The sequence below is a fragment of the Melitaea cinxia genome, chromosome 6 (genome assembly GCF_905220565.1).
Source record: "Melitaea cinxia chromosome 6, ilMelCinx1.1, whole genome shotgun sequence".
Classification (NCBI taxonomy): Eukaryota; Metazoa; Arthropoda; class Insecta; order Lepidoptera; family Nymphalidae; genus Melitaea; species Melitaea cinxia.
The window spans coordinates 4894689-4917249 of record NC_059399.1 but is presented as its reverse complement, the minus strand read 5'-3'; the positions used below and the strand labels follow the sequence as shown (position 1 = coordinate 4917249).

Below are 22561 nucleotides of genomic sequence, written 5' to 3'. Positions count from 1 at the left end.
GCAAAATATGTGAACGTCACACTAGGGTGGGGGAACTCATAAATGTGACCATCTGTGACTAGAGGGCCAAAATGTGACGTAATTTATGGACGGTCCCAAAGTTGTAACACGCATTAGTAAGAGGAAAAATATATTTGCAGATGCAAATACTAAATTATCTAATCGCGCGCATGTTTGTGAGGCTTCTTTTCAAATAATGCTTATATGATTATTCATTACACTTTATAATGCAGGAGTTTTCTATCAAAGAAAGCATGTCATTTCAATGTTACATACATTAATAAAAAGATATACGTAACTAACCAACTCTAAACAAATATTTGTGCAAGCTTATGACAACTCCTTTTTTATTTGAGTACACACAAAATAATTAAAACTATTAGCTAAAACTAAAGGTAAGCTGGTGGTAAGAAAGAAGTCCAAAACACGAAAGTTTTCAAACATTATTGTATATTAAATAAATATGATATAGCTTTAAAAGCACCACAATCGTTTCATTGAATTGCAACAATCAAATTTAATTAAATCTCTTATAAATTAACAATACCTGCCTCTACGGCTCAAATTAATACTATTAGATGAAGGTCCGCTTACGTCATTAGTGATTTTGATATAATTTTATTTATTTTATTTAATTGTATATATTATTTGTATACATGTAATTTATTTTGTGCAATTGTATTAAACATTAACTTATACATAACAAACATTTTAAGGGTCAACACTGTATCAAAGTACACGTAAAATGATACATACTTATATTCAAGTAGTTGTTAAAAGCAATTAACTTTTATTTAAACAATATAAATAAATATAGTATATTATATCAGACGTTACGTAAAAATTAAAAAGTATAATTTAACACCGAAACATTTTAAATTAAAAAAATGTAAATTCCTGTACAAAACTATGTACTTATATCCTAGAGATACAAACGGACCTCAAATTGCTAAAAATAAATAAAAAATGTCAAAATTTAAAATTAATAAATACATTACGTATTGTTAAAAATTGGAATGTGTACCTACACGAAATAATTCTGTTCATTATTTAGGAATGTACGCCATCATTGTGCCAAGTTAATGGAATTTTTTGCAAAAATATTTTGATTTATTTTCAACTTTTTTGATTATTAGTTTGTGTCCATTTTCGATTTCAACGATTGGTAGTATTCTGAAAGTACTTTCCAAGCGCTTGGAGCCATGAAGCCTTTGGGTGGCTCTTTCCCAGATCTCGCCAAACCTATAATAATAAGTAATAATATTAATAATTTCTTCTGACAAAGTAAACAAAGTGAATCGCTTTTAATTCTTGATTTATGTAATAAGTTATAAATTAAGTGAGTGTTAGATATAAAAGAATAAAAACATTTTTTTCTGTGCCCATTCACCCGTTTTTTTTTTGTGTTGTCATCTATGGCGACTAAAGATGTCTGATAACTGCTGTGCTACATATTTAAGTCCGCGTGTACAGAATAAAGAATAGGGATAAGAAGAAAAGCTAAAATATAAATCCCTATTATTTACCCAAACCCAATAGTGACGTCCAGCAGTGGAATGCAATAGGCTAAAGAAAGCGAAAAGTTACAAAATGTTTCTATCTTTATTTTACCAAACTTATCTCTGAATTTATACATAAAAGAGATTCCAGGCTACCCAAGTTGTGTTATGGGCTTACTTATTTCTTTGTTTTTTTTTTTATTATTATTTTTAATACGAACTGTTTATTTCCTTTGAATAGTTTTGATGTTATATTTACCTCTCATTCTTGTACCGGAAATAAAATCGAAGTCTTCCTTGCGAGTCGGATCGAAGAAAGCCATTTTGCCCACTGAAGCGTCGTAAGCTGCCACACGGAATGGAATTATCTGAAAGCAAATTATAAAATAAATAAAAAGTTTGTTACATTGCTAAACAGGTTAAAATTAATGTACCTTTACGACGTGACGTAATATGAAACGTTAGATAGTTACTAAACAGATTTTAATAATAATTAGACTTTTTATACCGCGATTCTAATGAAATCGGGACTTAGTCACTATCCTATTGGAACCTACTCATGTCTAGTGTAGTGTACAATTATTACAGTTTCATTCGCACTAACACTTAGATTTATTAATACTTTTAGTTACTGCCCTATTCCTAGATGTGTTAGCCTGAATATATACAGCCTGTAACATTCTATAACTAGCATATCTTTACGCAGAAAATATCTTATAAAAAATTTAGATATGTCCATCTCAAAATAAGTTCATTTTAAAAACACTATTTAACTTTTTAAATTTAATAAAAAATAATAACAGTACAATATGATATTAAATTATTAAAACAAGAAGAGGAAATTAATATTGCATTATTGAAGCAAGTATGTTGATTTCTTTTACTTTATTTTATTGACGAACGAACCATAACGATTTCGCTCCAATTCAATAGATGTCGACCTTATTTCAAATGCTGCTACTAACGCATAATTCGTTCGTTAACTCGTTCGTTTTCACCTAGTTACAGAATTATTTTCAATTTTCGTCTAAATTTTCATTTTAATACATAAAGTCTTTTTTTCTTCTTTTCTTTCGTGGATAGTGCCGTGTATGATAGAACGACACGCACGTGACACATCGCCAATGGAGTTTTAGTCAGAACCAAGTTTTACCTTTACGCTTGACTTGAGGAGTAATCTAACGAGAGCGTTACGAAAAGTGTGATGGGGAACGAACGGAAGTTGTGAGGGCGAAATAAGTTAGTGAAGATAGAAAGAAAAAGAGTTACGTTTCGTATATTGTTTTAGGGCCAACTAAAGAAATTTTACTTCAGTTGTGTGGTCTAAAGCAAACTCCTTTTTTGTTGTTTATAATATAATAATGACAAACAGGCGTACGGTCCGCCTGATAGTTAGGAAATACCGTAGCCTATGGTCGCCTGCAACACTAGAACCATCGCAAGCGCGTTGCCGACGACCACCCCAACACCACCACGCCACGACCCTCCCAAACAGCTCAGGCCACCACAGGAACACTATTCTGCTTGAGAACAGTATTTTTTATTGTGTTTTTCTGTAAGGTTGAGGTGCTTCCCTGTACGAGTTGCTCCAGATTTTGAGCAGTATAATTCTAGCTGAGCCTACCTTAGTACCTTCCGTGTTTTACCGCAGTGATAAAATACACACAATATGATAATAAACACAATAACCTCAAGGTCAGATAGGTAAGGAGCGGCAACCAGTACCATGGCCACGTGTCGTAAAGGACCCCAGTGCCAGCGGGGTCTGTATTGACTACATACAACATTTATCATTGCATAATAATTAAAATACCTCAATAACAAACTACCTCAAGGTCAGAAAGGCCGGGAGCAGCAGCCAGTACCATGGCCCCGTGTCTGGGGTCATAAAGGTCCCCAGAGCCAGCAGGGTGAGGCATGCCAGCGGGGTCTCTACCGACAATGTAGTGGTTGGCCCCTGCGTTCATACGACACTTAGCGTGCCATTGCACCTGTAAAGTAAAACATGTAACTAATAACATGTCCCTATTAAAGAGAAATATGTTGGAATTCGATTTATAATAAGCGACATACGTACATCTATACTAATATTAAAAAGTCAAAGAGTTTGTTTGAACGCGCTAATATCAAGAACTTCTAGTTGGAACTTTTGGGTAACGGTGATTTTTGTGTCTGGATAATCCATTTACCGAGGAGAGCTATAGGCTGTATAATATTTTAGTATATATATTTTTATTTCAGTTGTAGCCGCCGGGCACAGCTAGTGTATATTTTATTTTACAATTAAACACAACAAAACGCAGCGAATACGTGTCGCCCTGACGACATTTATAGCGTCACTGCTACAGAAGTCAAAACTTATATTTATACTAACTGACCCCGCAAACGTTGTTTTGCCACAAATGTTATTAACCCGCTTAATCCCCCCCCCCCCTTATAACTTAGGGGTATGAAAAATGGATGTTGGCCGATTCTCAGATCTACCCGATATGCCCACAAAATTTTATTACAATCGGTCGAGCCGTTTCGGAGGAGTTCAATGTTTAACACCATGACACGAGAATTTTATATATTAGAAGTAAACCAATACATACTACAAAATGTTTTAAAATGTTTACAATTGGAGTTCACTCCTTTAGAAACTATTTAAGGCCGCAATATGTCAAAAACATGAGAGTAGTGAATTCATGTGAAACAGTAAAGCTAGGCAGTAACGCCGAGATATTGACGTATTACCGCGTCTCTTGTGATGCGGTGTGTGCGGATTTTTAAGTATTACGGTATTTATACTAAAGGAGTAAACTCCAGTCGTGTGTTGGAACGGACGCACACTTTTTTTTTTCTATATCTAAGTACGTGTTACTACTACTTATTGTTTATATACCTCAGTAGGTCCAGCGTACATCATAGGCGATGGGAAAATGGCTAGAACTGTAGACTTTGGATCCAAGACACCCTCGTTTAAGACCGCCTTGTGTTGGTTGATCCTCACTTCTAACGGGACGTCGTCGTCTTTGGTCCAACCACCTGAATTTAAATAATAATTTGTTATTACATAGTGTATTTAGTAAACAATTATTTAATATAGTATCTTTATCTCTATCTACATATTTCGATATCGTTTCTTGATAACTCAGTTCAAATTATTTATGACAATTATGTATCTATACATATAATAAAAAGGTAGAAAAGTCAAAACTGTACATTGAATATTTTTTTAAAGAATACTTGGGGTGTGATCTACAATCGATACCGAAGCCAAAAATATAGTTTTTAGAATTTTTGTCTGTTTGTCTGTATGTATGTCCGGGATAAACTCAAAAAGTACTGCATGGATTTACTTCAAATTTGGCACGAATATTATTAAGAAGTCGGGTCAACATATAGGCTACATAATATCACGCTATCACCTACGGGGAACGAGCAGTGAACCTTTATTTCTTCAACGCATTCTGTAACAACGTGTAATCTAACGACAAATATTTGAATGTTGTTATTATGTTAATAACCATGCTATAAGCTAGCTTCATACTATAAATAAAGACATTCTGTAGTATATTTAGTATCAGCATTGCACCCGTGCGAAGCCGGGGCGGGTCGCTAGTATTACATATAGCGAGATTTTTTTCAGTTAAAATTACCTTATACGTAATGAATAACTAATATTGCAAGAATTATTTAGATCGCTACAATAGTTGAAGAGTATATAATTTTTTAAAAAATATACAAAATAATAAAAAAAAAATTACAATATCTGTCTCATTTTTACGGTAACCCTATTCTAATATTCTAATGGCCTGTTTAAAATTTCATGTTTAATTCAAGAGTCAGCTCTTATCTTTTTAGGTAAAAACACACACACACACACACACACACACACACACACACACACACACACACACACACACTCGCACTCGCACTCGCACTCGCACTCGCACTCGCACTCGCACTCGCACTCGCACACGCACACGCACACGCACACGCACACGCACACGCACTCGCACTCGCACTCGCACTCGCACACGCACACGCACACGCACACGCTCACGCACACGCACACGCACACACGCACACACACACACGCACGCACACACACGCACGCACACATACGCACGCACACACGCACACGCACGCACGCACGCACACACACGCACACACACGAACGCACACACGCAAGCGCACGCACACACGCACACACACGCGCACACACACACACACACACACACAGAGACAACAGAAAAAAAGTTTTCGTTGTTGTCCTTATTTATTTCTGTTTTCCTTATTTTTATGTCATATTGTCATGGTGCTAATAGGGGATCGAACAAATTTTTTGAAAACATTTTAAATTAATCTTTATGGATACTTATTTCCATAAAAAGTAAAATTTAATTTATTTATAGCTTTTTAGTAGGTAGTGAAAATCTTATGATTTAATATTGTTTGTTTAAAAATCCCGCCACAACGCCATGTTATGTCATCTGTGAGCAAGTGACGTCATTTGGAGTAATAACAATGGGCGCGTTACACCTAAGGCCCACAACGCCATCGATCACGACCGATAAATTAGCCGTTCCACGAGCGTAAAAAACGCCTCAGGCTTTGTGGACGAATTTTATAAGTGGAACGCATATTTGGGCGCTGTCAAGTGTCAGGCGCAAAGAAGTTATACCCAACATGTTGGTTAACAGATTGGGTATAAGTTCCTTGGTCAGGCGTCAGCTGTATGTACGCAATATGGCGGCATGGTGAAAATATGATGCGGGCGTTGCGGACGCTTAGTGGAACGCGGATAATGCTTGATTCTACAAATGACATCACGTACTGTAGTTGGTGTTTAAGTACAGATTAAAAATACTGTTAATTACAACATTTTATTTGTTCATTTAAAAAGAATGAAATGAACTATATTAAATTATTATTCGATAAATAACGCTAAAACAATATATTTATTTTATCACATTTTATGCATATTATAGATTTTAATCTGATTACTGTCCGATCCCCTATTGTGTGCAGTGGCGTGCATAAAGTTTTTAGACAGGGTAGGCAGACAAAAAAATATGAACAGACACACTGCACCTAGTTTCTCGCAATTTCTTCCTAATTTATTTCAATTTTGTTGGGAATTGAGGCTTTTAGATAATTTCAAGAACAGACAAGTAAATTATTGGACACGTTAAGTGCATTTATACTTATAATAATGCAGGCATACAAATACACGTACAGCAATCAACTGATACTTATCAAACAAATCAGTCACTGGATAGACTGGTACCTCATAAGGCCGACACTCTGATAATTTCGTTGGTGTCAAACATAGGAAATCATTGATAACACTATTAATTAGACGAAATTGTATGCTTAATGAAAGTACTTGTTTATTTATTAATAAATGAAAAATTATAACGTCATTGTTATTTATATGTTAAATCGATACGCCTGAATTTTTTTTAATTTATCCGTAAAATCGAACGTGTTGAATTTGGATGCACTATTTACTTTTATCAAACACACATCTCCATTACAAATTTCGCAAGTAAACTTATTCGTCACTAATATTAAATAAAGTATTAAATAAGTAAACTTATTTCACTAATAACGCGTGCGCACGCACAAACGAAAAATTCAAAGCGAATTACTACTATTACGAAATTACTCTGTGGAATGTTGCGATTATGCGACCGTGTCAAAAATCATAATTACTGGTAAAAACGGTATCGAATTCAAGACAATTTGATTTGACAGGTTATTCTTAGGCTGTGCCTACTGTCATTGTTAAAGCGACCAATGTTAAAAACACAATACTTTGTTCGTATTCCATATGACGCGCGACATTATAAAATTGTAGGATTATATAATGTCCGACTGTCATTGCTAACATTTTGTTAGCGATTGTAGGAAGAAGTTTCTTAAAAGGCCCGTCGTCGATTCGCGCGAACCGCTGATGTCGCATATATAACGGCAGATTTTTCAATTGAAGCGGATTTAAATTAAATTATGGTTTATATCTTTTTCAAAAATATGTAATGTTCATGTTTTATATATCATTTTTAGTAACATGACAAGGTGGGCAGTGCCTTTCTGCCTTTATGGAATGCACGCTAAATACATAATAAATACATAATGTAACTTACCCAATGGATGTAACAGAAGGACAGGTTTCTTGAAACCTCTTTCAACTAGCTGTCGTTGTGTGTCCTGCATCAAAAGCGCGTGACCGTTGTGGATTGGGTTGCGAAGCTGAGGACAATTGGTAAGGAAATAAATAAATAAAAGGTAAAAGATAGTAAAAAGGCGTACAAGTAAGAGAAAGTAAAAGACATGAGACCTATTTAAATGTCACAAGTGTACTCGTGACTGTTTGAAGCGGTAATTTTAGTTTAATCACTGGTGACGTTAGATAAAAAATTAATGCTATAAAAGTATTTAAAGACAAAAAGTCCATCATGTTTTGCCTAATACAATTAACTAATAAGGTGAGTTGAAAATTACCAACAACTTCAGGCGCACTATTACGCCATCTATTGTCGATTGCTTGAAAATAATAATTACCAACATCGAGAAGGTTTTTATTTTTTGGTACAAATATTATTTTCACGGGCATTTTTAAATCATTCACCTAGCATAATTTTGGTCTTACAAACCAGACCACTTATAACTATAATTATAAGCCATTTAGTTTTGCCGATAAGTTTACGTGGCATATAGGCACATCCCAACAAACATTTACGACGTTGAGTAGACGTTTTGGTGACAACTTAATGTTATTTAGTATAATCGTATAAACGACATTAGAACGTTTACTCGACGGCATTAGGGCCCATTTTATTGAACTTAAGGCGCTAAGAGTTTCGTGTAACAGTCATATAAATACCTATATAGTCGCATAGGAGTCATATACACGTTGGCGATTTGACTACATGTCATGTAATGATAGCTGTCGCGGCGTGTATTCGACTTCGTGTCGAGTAATAGCACACAATATGACGTTTATCTAATGTATTCGTTGTATTATTGTCATTTAAAGATGATACTTTTATATTAAACGAATGAAAAATTGTAACAGATTATAAACATAACACACACTAATTGAATTTGGCAGTTTTTTTGACAGCTGAGTTAAAATATTGTATTTTTTACTTTGTTGAGGTGATAAAACCATTTCATCAGTTACAAACCATTGTGCAATCAAATTTACTGATTAATGTGAGGTAACTTTATAACAAATTTTTCATGCGCTTTTAAAATTTTAATGTTTTCGTATATTTTTATTAATAATTTATTAAGTGACTGCGTTATATGACAACTATATAACTTCCCGACGTATATACTGCGTACACATTGTAAATGTGTACGCCATGACAGTTGATTTAGGGATCAATAATAAAATAATAAAACGCCTAGCTAACTTATTTCAAATAATTTATATTTTTAGAACAGAAGAATTTACGAGACATATAACTTAGTTAAGTCTGAATAATACTTTTTTTTTAGGTAAACCCCACAATTATGATCCATATTTATGCGGATGTTGATAAGTTTTTATCGAAGATGGACTTTATCGAATTAACTCATTCAAGAAGTTCAACTTCGGCAAATGAACTGCGGGGTATACTCGTAGTATTTTGGTTAAATTTGCATTTACCTGTGATACGGAACCCTTCTTATTTGCCTCAGTCACAGCTTGAGCTTGAGTTCTATTACTTTGTATGAAAGTACGTGCTTGAAGCGAATGATAGTTGTTTTTAACTTTTCTTTTGAATGCACCACTTCTTTTAGTACTTTTCCAATTTTTTCGATTCATGTTGTACGAAACAAGTAAATAAATTTTAATATGACTTTGATTTCAAAATGGTGGAAGTTGTTTACAAGGTTATTATAACCCTTTAATATGAGTATTAATTAAATAACGGTTGTATTATCATTTTTGTAGTACTTTAGGATGTATACAAGTTACACTAGTGCACTTATTCGACTTATATATAATGGTTACAAGTACTACGTGTAAACAATTACTATTCGTTTAGCAGATGTTTAAAAGGTTATTATATGACAAAATTAATAGTATTATGACGTTTACACTACGAAAACGTTTACACGACGAAAAGTTGTATATGCAAGTTTTATAGATGTCTTCATAGACGCTATTATATGACGATTGTAAAGAAATGTCGAAATAACGTCTATACGACAATGTTATACGACAAAAAATCTATACGTCTATTTGGACACATAATGCACCATAACATGACGTAGAGTTAAAAAAAATACTGTAATATAACTTTAATAAGACTGAAAGTCATATAATTGTTTGATTATATGACAAAAATGTTTGTTGGGATGTCATATAGATACTGAACATGAGGACTTTACCTAAAGTAATTAGAATATTAAAGTGACGTTATGATGTAAACAATACAGTACAATATTAAAATCAGATCTTACTTGGAAAGCAAACACAGCATCCGCATCCAAGTCTTTAAACTTCTGCCGCAGTTCATTCGGTGTCAAGCGATAGGAGTCCAAGCCGTCGTCCCAACGAATACGCTCGAAAACTTCCAAATTACCTCCCACTAGCCAATCCCCTGATTCCTCGATCATCTGAAAAATTATTGATTGATTCAGCCTGTAACATCTCACTGCTAGGCACAGTCCTCTTCCTCCATGTAGTAGAAGAATCGGAGCTTAATCCACCACGCTGCTCCAATGCGGGTTGGCGGATATATTCCCTACTATCAGTAACAACCGCTATCAAGTATATATAATAACAACCGGGACTGACAACATCCAGACCGGAAAGAAATATTTGTACAAATACATATCTACCCCCCGAAAAATGATTATCGAAAGTATTTTAGTGTTCACAAATAAATAGCTTCAATTTACAATTTTACAAGTAATATAATGCAAAGAAATTTATTTTTAAAATTAATTAAAACTGCATCTCAAATAACAGGGTTAAAAGAAGTTGAAGGAAATTAGGAACTATATTGTAACTAATAAGATTTTTATGGGCTATTATACGCCGATATGAAAATTAATCTCATATCGGCGTTCTTTTGAATCCTACTTGAATAAAATATTTTTGTTTTGATTTTCTCTACTAATATAAGTGCAAAAGTTTGAAAAGGTATTTGTCAGAAAAAATATAACTGGGTAAACTTTGGAACATTGTTCGATAACACACACATATTTTTTTCTTGAGTCTGTAGAAGGTTTTTACGGTTCTACAAGGTGAAAAGTTGAGAAAATTGCGCAGAAATATTGATAATTCCCGAAAACTAACATTTTTAAAACTCATGCGCTAAGTAACATGATAAGACAATGTCTGTTGGGTCACTTACGCCGAGTTGCACGAACCAAAATTAAAATTTAAGTAGAGATTAAACTAATTTAATCACAAGAATTTCATACAATTCTTGTAATTAAATTAGTTTAATCACTACTTAAATTTTAATTTTTTTTCGTGCAACTCGGCGTAAGTTGGTAATAGTTCTTACCTTAATATATGGGTGTCCGGTATGGTAAAGACCGAATTGACGCGAACATCTCTCTTGTTTCCTGTGAGGGTAAAACTCAGGGGCTCTTAGTATCGCGACGGCTTTACCTGTTGGAAATATGTGTATATATATAAATATATAGCATTTTAATTATAACAACTTTTTTTGTTAATAACTCATTAGTTAGTTCGTGTATTAATTTCATAGTTTAATATTTGTTCTAACACTAGTGATTAAAATATTTTTACTAATATTGTAAAAGTGTAAGAATATATTTCTGTCGAACAATAAAACTGATTGTAATGGTATTTATAACAAAAATAGTTTTAAAAAAAATTACGAAAACACATACTATATTAATTTACGGTCGATGATAGTATATTATAATAGTAATAATAACCCGCATAAACTAAAGCTATCGCCGCGGCTCCAGTCAATCTCTCCTTATCCACAGTTTGCACCGGCAGTACTACTGGAACCGATTGGTTCACTAGAGAACCGTCGGCCTGAGTTATGCAGTTCGAGTGGAGCGTCTGAAAATTAAATTATTTTGTAATTATCTATGAATAGAAAGGTTAATAAATTATACTTTCTTATATTTTAGATGCCTTTTCATCTTTGGAGAGGAGCTAAATTGAATGATGTATTTCAACTACATTTTTTTTAAATAAACAGAACATGAAACAGGTTATAAGTCTGAAATCTATGCTAATATTATAAAGCTGAAGAGTTTATTTGTTTGTTTGAACGCGCTAACCTCAGGAACTTCTAGTCCGATTCGAAAAATTCTTTCGTGTTAGATAGCCTATTTATCGAGGAAGGCTATAGGCTTTTTTTTTCAAGTTATCGCGTGTGAAATCGCGGGTCACAACTGGTTTAAATAATATATTAATAATTTTATTAAAATAAACATACATTTTAATTGTAAAGTCTGTTCAACGAGATGAGATACCAAACGTAAACAAAGCCCATCATTTTTTCGTAGCGACGACGGTACAAACAAAATATAGTCTATCTCTTTCTATCTTGTTTGTTTGCTATCTGCTGCACGTCTCTCTGCAAGGTCGAACGATATTTTAACTAGCTTTGAAAACATTCGGATCGCGGCCCTTTGATTTTGTATTATTTATTTTTATTTCATTCCGTGTCCTGAAGCGCTCGGAGTGATATTTATATTTTGATATTATTATTTAAGAAGTATCAAGTCTTATACAAATAATTGTATTTAATTAATTAAATTAAGTAATTATCAAAATATAAATATATTTTAAATTTTAAAAATTTGTGTAAGTAAAAAAGGTTACAAAACCCTGCATAGTTGAATGACCTCGCATTTGGTTTGTTTACGTTTGGTATCTATCTCTTCTTGTTGAACAGACTTTAAATGATTTGATTTTATATCTAAGAATACAAATACAATACAGTGTTTGAAACTCACTTGTAAATATTCAATTTCCCTCATAAAACCTTTAAGCGGGTAGGCCCAGCCTTCAGATAGCACCTGAAATACAGTTTATTTTACTTAAACATTTTATTTATGATTAAACAATAACAAAACAATATTTCTGTCAGCTCTGACACGCGGCTAAAATTTACGCCTCAAGATTGATAACCACGACATTAAAAAAAACGAGTGTGGTTTAGACCACACGACTGAAGTAAAACTTCTTTAGATCCAACTAACTTATATTCTTCTGTCGCCTTCGGTGCGACAAAGCCAGTACTGTCACCAACCCGCCTGCCCAGCGTGGTGACTATGGGCAAAACACATGAGTTCACGTCATTTTTGGCGTAAACTTGTGGAGGCCTATGTCCAGCAGTGGACTGGATAGGCTGTAATGATGAACTTATATTCTCCCTCTCAACTTCCGTCCGCCTTATCCGATCAAACTTTTCGTAACGCTCCCGTCACGTATTAACCAGCTTATGTTGGGCGTAAAGAAGTTTTACTTCAAAAAAGTTCTATTAAATAAATCAAATTGTAATTAAACTGCTGACCATAAATAATGCATATCAGCCTTTGGAAATAGACACTCGGCTAATTTAAACTTCGTAGCGCATTGTCTCTGACTGATTACATAATTATGTGCCTTATCGAAGTCGGAAAGGTCGATATGCATTATTTATGGCCGGGTACTGTAAATAAAACAATAACTATAAAATAAAAACAAATTAAAACATGCTTATCGTTTTGGTAAATGTATCAGTAATCAGTAAATGCTGGTAAACTAGATAAGCATTACACAAATTACGCCATATTATTTCATACGATTAGCTCTCTATATATTGCTTATATGGAAGTAATTTTCAATTAAATTAATTTTTTTACTCACCTGAACCCACTGTAGGTCAAGTTTTGTAATTTCGATCTGAGGAAGTATGGCCGCCTCTTCGATAGCACTGCTCAATCTGTTGCCGTATATGAACAATTCTTCGATTCCCGAACTGTTTACTTCGTAACGAGGTATTATACCCTATAAATAAATATATAATATAAAATCTTATAATAGTAAATTAGTATTATACTTTGAGTAAGCTACCTAATAAATTCTTAAATGCTTCCAAAATTTGATAAAATGTATTTCTCTCTATATTATTATATTAAACGAAACTATCAAGATTCTGTATGTGCTTCGAGATAATGAAAATACTTTTTTTGTGTCACACAAAAAGTAACGATTTTTTTCGAGAATGATTCTTAGATTTTAATTAGGCTTAATTTAGTCATGTGAATTTTTAGATTTTAAAACCCCTTTCCAAGTGATTTTATTTTTTCGTCGTCTGATTGGGAGCAGCATATTTCACAAGTTTATATACGAAAATATTAATTATTATTATTAAACTAAAGCAATACGTTACAGCTACGAAATTATTCACATACTTAAACTTTAAAATTGCAATTTTTATTCATAGCATATGACGTCACAAAAATTTTATCATATCTTGTCGCACTGTCACACTTGTCACTTGTGACACAATTTATGGGTGTCACTTTTTTAATTAATTATGATGGTAAACTTACTTGTGACTCAAGAAGACGAACAACTTCCATCGTTGACTCTTCAACGGATCTTCCAACCGTTTGGATAACAAGCTCTGGAGCTTCGGGACGCTCATACTCTTGAGTGATGCCAGTGAAACCCTGGATAATAACGTATGGTTAATAATAAATACTGCAAAGCAAAAGGGAAGGGTGTGCTTTTATAAAATTCTACGTTTTAATACTACGTTATTATGAATCAGTTTAAATAGATTACGATGCAGTACTAAATGTCTAATATCTCTATGTAAAGATACTAAAAAAAGCGACAAAAAATGGCAAACCTTGATTTGTCCTTCACGGGCCTTCTTGTATAGACCTTTAGTGTCCCTCTGTTCGCATACTTCTAACGGCGTGTCGATGAAGACTTCGAAGAAAGGAAGATCGGAATCCGTATGAATCCTGCGAGCTAATTCTCTGTCCTGCAAAAAAGTGTGTGTTAACTCCCAACAGGCGAACGGTAGTTTACTCTCTAAGAACGTTTACCGCGATATTTAAAATATACATATATTTATCTCTTTTTCGCACAATACGTTGAAATAAATAAAACTCTCTATCCCTCCCCCCCTCTTCCTTTCTTGCAGGTCTCACTGTCAGCGTTTTACACGATTTCACTCCCACAAATTTTTCGTACCACGGGACTTACGAGTATATCATTTCTTAGGAGTAAATTAAAAAAAAACGGATTTCTCTTACCATTGCATATTATTTAATAAATGACAATAATCGATATTTTTATAATAAAAGTGATGTCATTAATTTAATCCAATTTTATCCAATCTCTACTCACTGATTTCAAAAATTATTATTATGGTGTAAATTCGAAGTTCCTTAAGGTGAAACTTGAGGACAGCATAACAAAGTTCTCACTTTATCCACATAAAAAAATAGTTATAATCATTTAATTAATTTAATTCTTACAGTTTTCACAAACACGAATAGAACAATGAGATAACTTCACGTAGTTTTCTAGAAAATCGTGAGTAAATTTTTTATTATTTTAAATACATGTTCTTTACGATAAAATTGACCATTGTATGATTCATTTAGGTTAATTTATGTCATTATCTTTAAGATAAAAAAAAATGGAGATATTCGTGAAAACCATTAAAACGATGCCAAGGATGCTTTCTCCAAATTAACAATAGTTAATTTTATAGTAATAAAATTGCAGTGTAAACTCATGATGTCAATTGTCATTAATGTAATTTTACCCACCAAATACTAAGTAGATTTTATTCAGTTATAAACTAATATTTTGTATAATTGTTAACCGGTTTGAGAAGTAATAAAGACTATCAGTAGAGACAGTATGCCACTTACTTATGGATAGGCTCACTCGTGGACTTGTAAGTTCCACATTTTTTAGGGGAACGTATTTGAAGAAATTAAAAGAGAAAATTTAGCAAAAAAAATTAAAATATTATTGTTTGGAATGAAGGGTTAAGGACGACAGTTTTGGAGTAGTTTTACAGAAACTATCAACGACGAACGACAACGACAGTCGCATGTTGAATTTTCATTCGAAGCAGATTTTTTCATTTATCCTAATATTTTTTCCCGGCCTGATTATTTTTAAGTAAGGGATCTCATTAACGTGTCTCGGAAAGTACATAAAGTCGTTGCTCTTTGTTTTTATCATTAGCACTTAACAGCAATTGTAATTCTGCGAGAGAGGGAGAAAGACAAAATGTGAAAGAGAGAGAAACTGGTTATTAATAATTAAATTGTTTGATAGGAATCACAACACGAATCGTTACTTACTCTTCTGGAAACTTACTTCTGCAAACGGAGAGACAAAACTGCACAAACAAACGACTCCGCTGTCAGCGAAGAGCTTAGCCACTTCCGCAACTCGCCGTATGTTCTCCTCTCGGTCTTCCTTGCTGAAGCCGAGGTTCTTGTTGAGACCTGTGCGGACGTTGTCGCCATCGAGACCGTACGCTGGTATACCTGGATTAAAATTATATCATTTTACTAATTGTGTTTTCTCGCAAAGAAAAAAAAACCGACTTATATTACATCGACAAATAATACAACGTAGGTAGACAAAATAAGAGTCAAGTAAATACGCATTAATAGTGATAACTCAGACTCGACAGATCTCGATCAAGTATAAATGGGACTACGTGAAAAGCACCAGCTTTCGTTTAAAAAAACAAATACTTTTAAGTATAATTCATTTGAAAATTATCTTTGTTGTGAATTACTGACAACTGGACAATACAATGAACACAGCTCTAGACAAATAATTGTCTAGACCACACCAATATAAATTCATATCATACATATAAATGCAACTTTATGTGTATAAACGTAACACTATTAGCTTTGATGCTTAGTTCCTATAAGAGAAATAGTAATAATTTCTGTGGTTCCTTTATTAAAAAAAAAGGTTGGTTTCACTTACGAACAGAAAAAAAATATTCAATTTAGAGCATGTCTTCTTCTAAATTTAACAGTTCGTAAACAAAACGAACGGTTTCCTGAATATAATAACCAGGCGTAAATGAGCTTAATTTACAAATAGTAATAGCAATAGGTATATGGCCCAAAAATATTTATTATAATCGAACCCACACTTCCTAAAATAAGCTTGGCAATACAAACAAACTTAGTTTTATGCATTACTATATACTTCTATATATTAAATTTTATTCTATAGGTACAAATTTCGATAATCATATAAATTATACACACAGTCCTATAAGAGCCATTAATTAATACATAAAAAAAATATCAATACATATTTAACTATCACTGTTTGAAATAGTTAATATAATTTAACTATAATATCAATTTAATGAAGCACGGCCCATAAAGTAATTTTAAAGTTTTTGATATTGAATAATTTGAAGTAATATTATTTATATTGTACAACTAGCTGACCCCGCAAACGTTGCTTTGCCATATATCTTATTAATCCGCTCAATCCCCCCCCCCCCACTTATAACTTAGAGGTATGAAAATAGACGTTGGCCGATTCTCAGACCTACCCGATATGCACACAAAATTTTATGAGAATCGGTCAAGCCGTTTCGGAGGAGTTTAACTACAAACACCGCGACACGAGAATTTTATATATTAGATATATAATCTAAATCTCGGAAATGGCTCCAACGATTTTCATGAAATTTAGAATGCAGGGGATTTCGGGGGAGTTAAATAAATTCATTCATTTTTTGAAAATATCGTTTTATCCCAGTTTTTCGGCAAAGAAAAAATGGCTACAATATCGTTAGAATACGAAGGTAAATGTGCCGGTAAATGTGGGAAATGGGCCGGTCGCGATCAACCGAAAAGACCACGGTTCAAACCCTCACATTTCCATATCGATTTTTTTTTTTTTATATTGCACCCGTGATTTTGTATGTAAGTAACCAGTTCATATTTTTTTTATTATTGTGTTGGTAAGATCGAAAAATATTATTCATATTGCATTAGTATGTAATACGTATTCACATAAAATTACCAAAAAACACGATTTACAAAATTACAATCCAGGTACTAAATAATTATAAGGTGCCAAATATTTTTTTTTTTGTAGTAACTTTTTCTGACACGACAGGGTTTGTATAAAAAAAAAAAATAGCAAAATAAATTAGGCATTTGATGCAATCGTTCGGAAGTTAAGCGCGTACAGACATTTAGGCGTTTCATTTCTGTAAATAGAAGATAACAGTCGGTTTAATACGATCGCATTGCACACCGACAATACAAACAACGTAACATACATATTTAATTAAAACAATCGTTTCGACGTCAAAGCTAAAAATACGCGACATGCGAATGTTATGTAATACAACAATTGCAATGCACGTGGAAATGAAATCTCGACTCAAGTACGTTCACCTATTGCGAATTTTGTTTGTGAATAAAACTGACTATAACTCAGTTCCTATATTGAAAACGGTTCGTTTTACTAACGTAAGTAAAACTAATTATAAAACTAATCGTTTTTTAAAAATAGGAACGGGTTTTAGGTATTTGTTTGTTTATGAATCAAGTCGTTAAGCATTTATCAAATTCTGTTCCCTAATCAATATCGTCCTATTTATTATGTGTAAATAAAGTCATCTTTTACTTTCTTTTTAATTTGTGTTTCATTTTATTATAATCAATTATTTAATGATCACTGTCTTACTTCGTCACTGAAAAGTTTTTATTTTAAATTAAATGTATTCTACAAAACGTCATCTAAGCTTTATATTAGAGAAAAAAAGCAGGCATAACGCAGCTGCATTTTCCACTAGTCAGCCTGAGTTTAGTAAGAAAAATAAACCAAATAGTGTAGGTGTATCTGTATTGTATTTTTTTTTTGATTTAAAATTAACATCCACGGGCTCAAAATGCCCCCATGCCTTTTGTTAAACGTGCATTATAATACCACAGGCAATTTATAATTAATACTACAAATCGACAGTCCTGTGAATGCCTAGTAAAACTAGAATGTGGCCGGACGCTGACGGTATTTTTTTCTGTATCTGTATTGTATTATAGCATAATATAATAAAAATATATGATACAGTGCAAAATAATAAATTAAACATGACAACATTTATTTACTTATCTCCTAAATAGAAATCCTCAGAAATAAGAAGAATCAAATACTTATCATATTTTTACTTTTATATCAACTAATAAGACAAATCCATCAGGCAAAGAAAATAAAGCTAAAATTTAAAACCAATTCAAAAATCAAAGTATCGTACTAAATGTTCGTCGATTCGAAATATTACATTTGCATTAGGACTGCTTATTCAAGGAGGTTATAGGCCAGACTTATACGAGTAAGAATGATCATTATTAATCGTAATAAAAAAATGTGAGCAATTCTTACGATGTAATAAAACTCAAATCGAGTGAAGCAACACGGGTTGATTAGTGTATTTATGAACGAGTTGACGTGTTCTCGACAGAACCTGGATCTGAAGCTATATACAATACAATTCATTTAAATGTATATTATTATTACTATGCTTAAGTAGCATACAGTAGCTTTCCCGCGTTTACAGAAAAAGGCGATATTTTAGCAATATCTGTACTTTTTACTTATATATTAGAGACACCAATATTAACACAAAATCTATCAGAACAGTGAAATGACCGCTTAAGCAGCTACATAATATAGAGAAAGTATTGTAGTATGTTATAGGAAAATTAAAATCTTAACAATTAAGCTAACTTTCAAGCTCTAATGCCTGGTTCTTATATTTTGATTAGACATAATAAAGTGTCATCTTCACAATTTAACTTTATTCGTATAAAAAAATCATTTTTATAACATAGTATAGTTCCTGAGTCAGACTTAAGTCATCCCACCAGAGAGCATTAGAGCGCTCAGGCTTAGTGTTAAAGATAAAATAGGTACATGTATAAATTGTACATAGTATAGGAAAGATTACCTCTTCCTATACCGGTTTGTAACTGTGTGTTTACAACTTTCGCAACTTTCGATAGTGTTCGAATGATAGTATAACATGAATTTATCATCGATTTTATATAGTGTGTTTTTTTTGTGTGTCCATTTGCCAATCCGAAACGAATAGTTCCCGTATTCTACCTATTACAGAGTTTATCTCTATATATATTTAAGGTCACTACTAAAATGCTCTCATTAATTTTTACTATTATTGTTTGAAAATTTTAATTATTACAGTTATCTGTAGTATTATACACATTACGATACCATTAATATTTAAATTGGTTGAGTATTAAAAATAACTAGCCTTAAATAACGTCGCCCATCAATCGACTGAATCGATGATCGATATTCGACCATAACAAATTGAATTGATAAGTGTAAACATTATTAGGGTTCCGTTGTCAAAACTATACTTCTATAATAGTAAACAAAAGGATATGATGAATGTAAGATGCGTGTTGTGTCAAATACATAGTAGTGTGTAGATTTTTTTTTTTGAATTAATGTGTTTTTATGCATAATTTTAAAAAAATATTAGCATTCTGCACTCTTTCTCTATATAAACTATAAATGTGCGAAATTTCATACCCCTGCGTCCGCGCATTTTTCTTAAAAAGGGATACAGTTTTTCTTCACATACTAATATAGATACTAGCTAACCTTGCAAACGTTGTTTTGCGATATATGTTATTAACCTTTTACTTAGGGATATAAAAAATAGATGTTGGCCGATTCTCAGATCTACTCTATATGCACACAAAATTTCATAAAAATTGGTTCAGCCGTTTCGGAGAATTATGGTAACTAACATTGTGACATGAGAATTTTATATATAAGAAGATTAGAAATCATACCCGTCAAACTAGCGTCGCAATGATATAGGTACTTGCACGTTTCATTAAAAACATTAAAAAAATATATTTCTAATTACCATTACAAAAAAAAAAGAAATAATATCTTTGCATGTCAAGAGTCAGAAAAAAATAAATTGTATTAAACAACTAGTCTTTTGAGGTAGTTTATAAAAACGTGTTATATACAATCAAATATATGTAATAAACGAGTATGAATGACTATAGAAAACAAAACTGCTACTCATTAGACCGCAATTAATTAAAAACGGAAATGAATCAGTCAATATCTAAATGTCGATGAAACTGAGGCATGTTCAGATTTTTTTTATCACAGTAGTGGCCAACTAGCGTACGAACCACCTGGTGGTAAGCAGAAGCTCTTGCTAATGGACACCTGTGTCTCCTGGATACCGTCTCCAGGATTACCGGCACTAACTTTACTCACTAGCTCACTACGGGAAGACAACACTTGATTCCAGTATTCGGTCGATATTTATAGTTCTTACCTTTAGAAACGAGATAGGCTTCAAGCGCGAACGCTATGCTGGTTTTCCCGGCACCGCTTAGTCCGGTAAACCAGACCGTGCTGCCACGAAACGCTCGGCTACCGAGAGCTCTGCTCCTTTTAGCTCTGGACACCTGGTGCTTCTGTTCGACCACGTTCGTTGCTACTTGAGCACACTGCGAAAGAAATCATTAAAATATTAACCAAAAAAAATTTCGGAGCGTTTTGAAAACTATTTATACTAACTTTTAACTAACTGAATTTAAATTAAAAATAAAATGAAAGACATGTAACCGATTTGGAGGCTTTAATATCTCAAACTTAACTGTTACAGTCTCGGCCCAGCGGATGTCAGGGGGCCGACCAAACGCTGAGTTTGCGTCTCTTGCTTATTCTATGTATCTTAATCTATGGCAGATGGACGAGTCGTAATTATAACTACATGCAAACGTGTTCAAGTTATTTTTTAATTAAATTAATCGTACTTAACTTACTAATATGATAAATGGGAAAGGTTGTGAGGATGGATGGGTATTTGATCCTCTTTTACGGGAATGCTAGTTAATTAATTTAAATTTCACTTGGTAGAATAATACAGACTTCTTACACTGAATTGGAAGCTACGGGTGAAATCGTGCAGCACAGCTAGGAACGAGATATTAGGTACGTTTTGTAACGATTTTTTTTTTGTAAATATAAATACATTTTACAAATAGTTGTTAGTTTATGATTACCTGTTCGCGACTGTAACATCATTATAACTATTTCGTTCATACCTAATTGTATCACTCAGTTATTCAAATATACATTAATTATTATTTTTTTAGTAGGTATTTTATAATCTGCAATTTTATGTAGGTAATGATAATATATCATTAATATATCATTATTGTGGATAACATAAAGAGTAGCAAGGTGTCATTTTAAATTGTGACCTATCTCTATACATAACATTGTTGAATAAATAACAATAAATTTTAATACGTAACCCATTACGGAAGATTAAACCAGTGACGGTAATTATTGTTATTCCCGTTTAAATAAATAAAAAATAAACAACAAATGATAACGGTGAAATTGAACTTCCGGATTTTAAGAAGAATATATCGTGATGTGCCCTACCTCAAAGTAATGTAAGCTTGTCAATCTTTTTAATAATGTCCGAGACTTGTTTTCTATTTGCCTCGTCTATTAGATTTAATATAAATAAATATTTTATGCCATTCTATAAAATAAATTCTACAAACAAGAAGTCTCTATCTAATCTATCAATAAAATCAATCGCAGAATTGTGTAACATCCTTATGAAATAAAACATAGATGTGGTAAGGTAGTAGACTCCGTAGCTAGACTAGACACGAATGTTTTAAAATTAATTTCAAGGTATATAATAATAAAAGTCATAAACAAGTTGAACGCGGAAAACTCTTTACAGTTCATTTATTTTAAAGGTTGTATATTACAATAGATACGAATTGCATTTTTATTAACAATCAAATAGTAATTGGAAAAAACTGGTGAATATGCATTAGAACGATCGGAAGTATTTAACAGTCAATTACAATTAACCTTTAACAGAAGTCGAGTTAAAATTACGTCTGTTATTATTTCACGACTACATAACTATGCATGGGTAAATGGCGTTGGCATAGCATATTATATCGCATATCATCACGTTCATTGTGACTTGTAATTCTGAAGTCTAATGTTAAATATATAATAGATACCTAATGTGTGA

General features: G+C 32.7%; 1 protein-coding gene across 2 annotated transcripts in view; it reads right to left on the bottom strand.

Annotated features, from left to right (window-relative positions):
- Positions 1 to 433: 433 nt before the first annotated feature.
- LOC123654226 (bifunctional 3'-phosphoadenosine 5'-phosphosulfate synthase) overlaps positions 434 to 22561 on the bottom strand; it is a 34529-nt gene continuing 12401 nt past the window's right edge. For both annotated transcript variants that reach the window (XM_045590142.1, XM_045590141.1), the window contains exons 2-15: positions 20825 to 20999; positions 15820 to 15992; positions 14324 to 14461; positions 14022 to 14141; positions 13333 to 13473; positions 12438 to 12500; positions 11400 to 11532; positions 11000 to 11106; positions 9945 to 10100; positions 7634 to 7739; positions 4384 to 4526; positions 3329 to 3490; positions 1759 to 1867; positions 434 to 1242 (exon numbers count right to left, since the gene is read on the bottom strand). In XM_045590142.1, the coding sequence (XP_045446098.1) occupies positions 1133 to 1242; positions 1759 to 1867; positions 3329 to 3490; positions 4384 to 4526; positions 7634 to 7739; positions 9945 to 10100; positions 11000 to 11106; positions 11400 to 11532; positions 12438 to 12500; positions 13333 to 13473; positions 14022 to 14141; positions 14324 to 14461; positions 15820 to 15992; positions 20825 to 20999 (1836 nt within the window). In that variant the 3' untranslated portion in view covers positions 434 to 1132. The remainder of the gene's footprint in view (positions 1243 to 1758; positions 1868 to 3328; positions 3491 to 4383; positions 4527 to 7633; positions 7740 to 9944; positions 10101 to 10999; positions 11107 to 11399; positions 11533 to 12437; positions 12501 to 13332; positions 13474 to 14021; positions 14142 to 14323; positions 14462 to 15819; positions 15993 to 20824; positions 21000 to 22561) is intronic.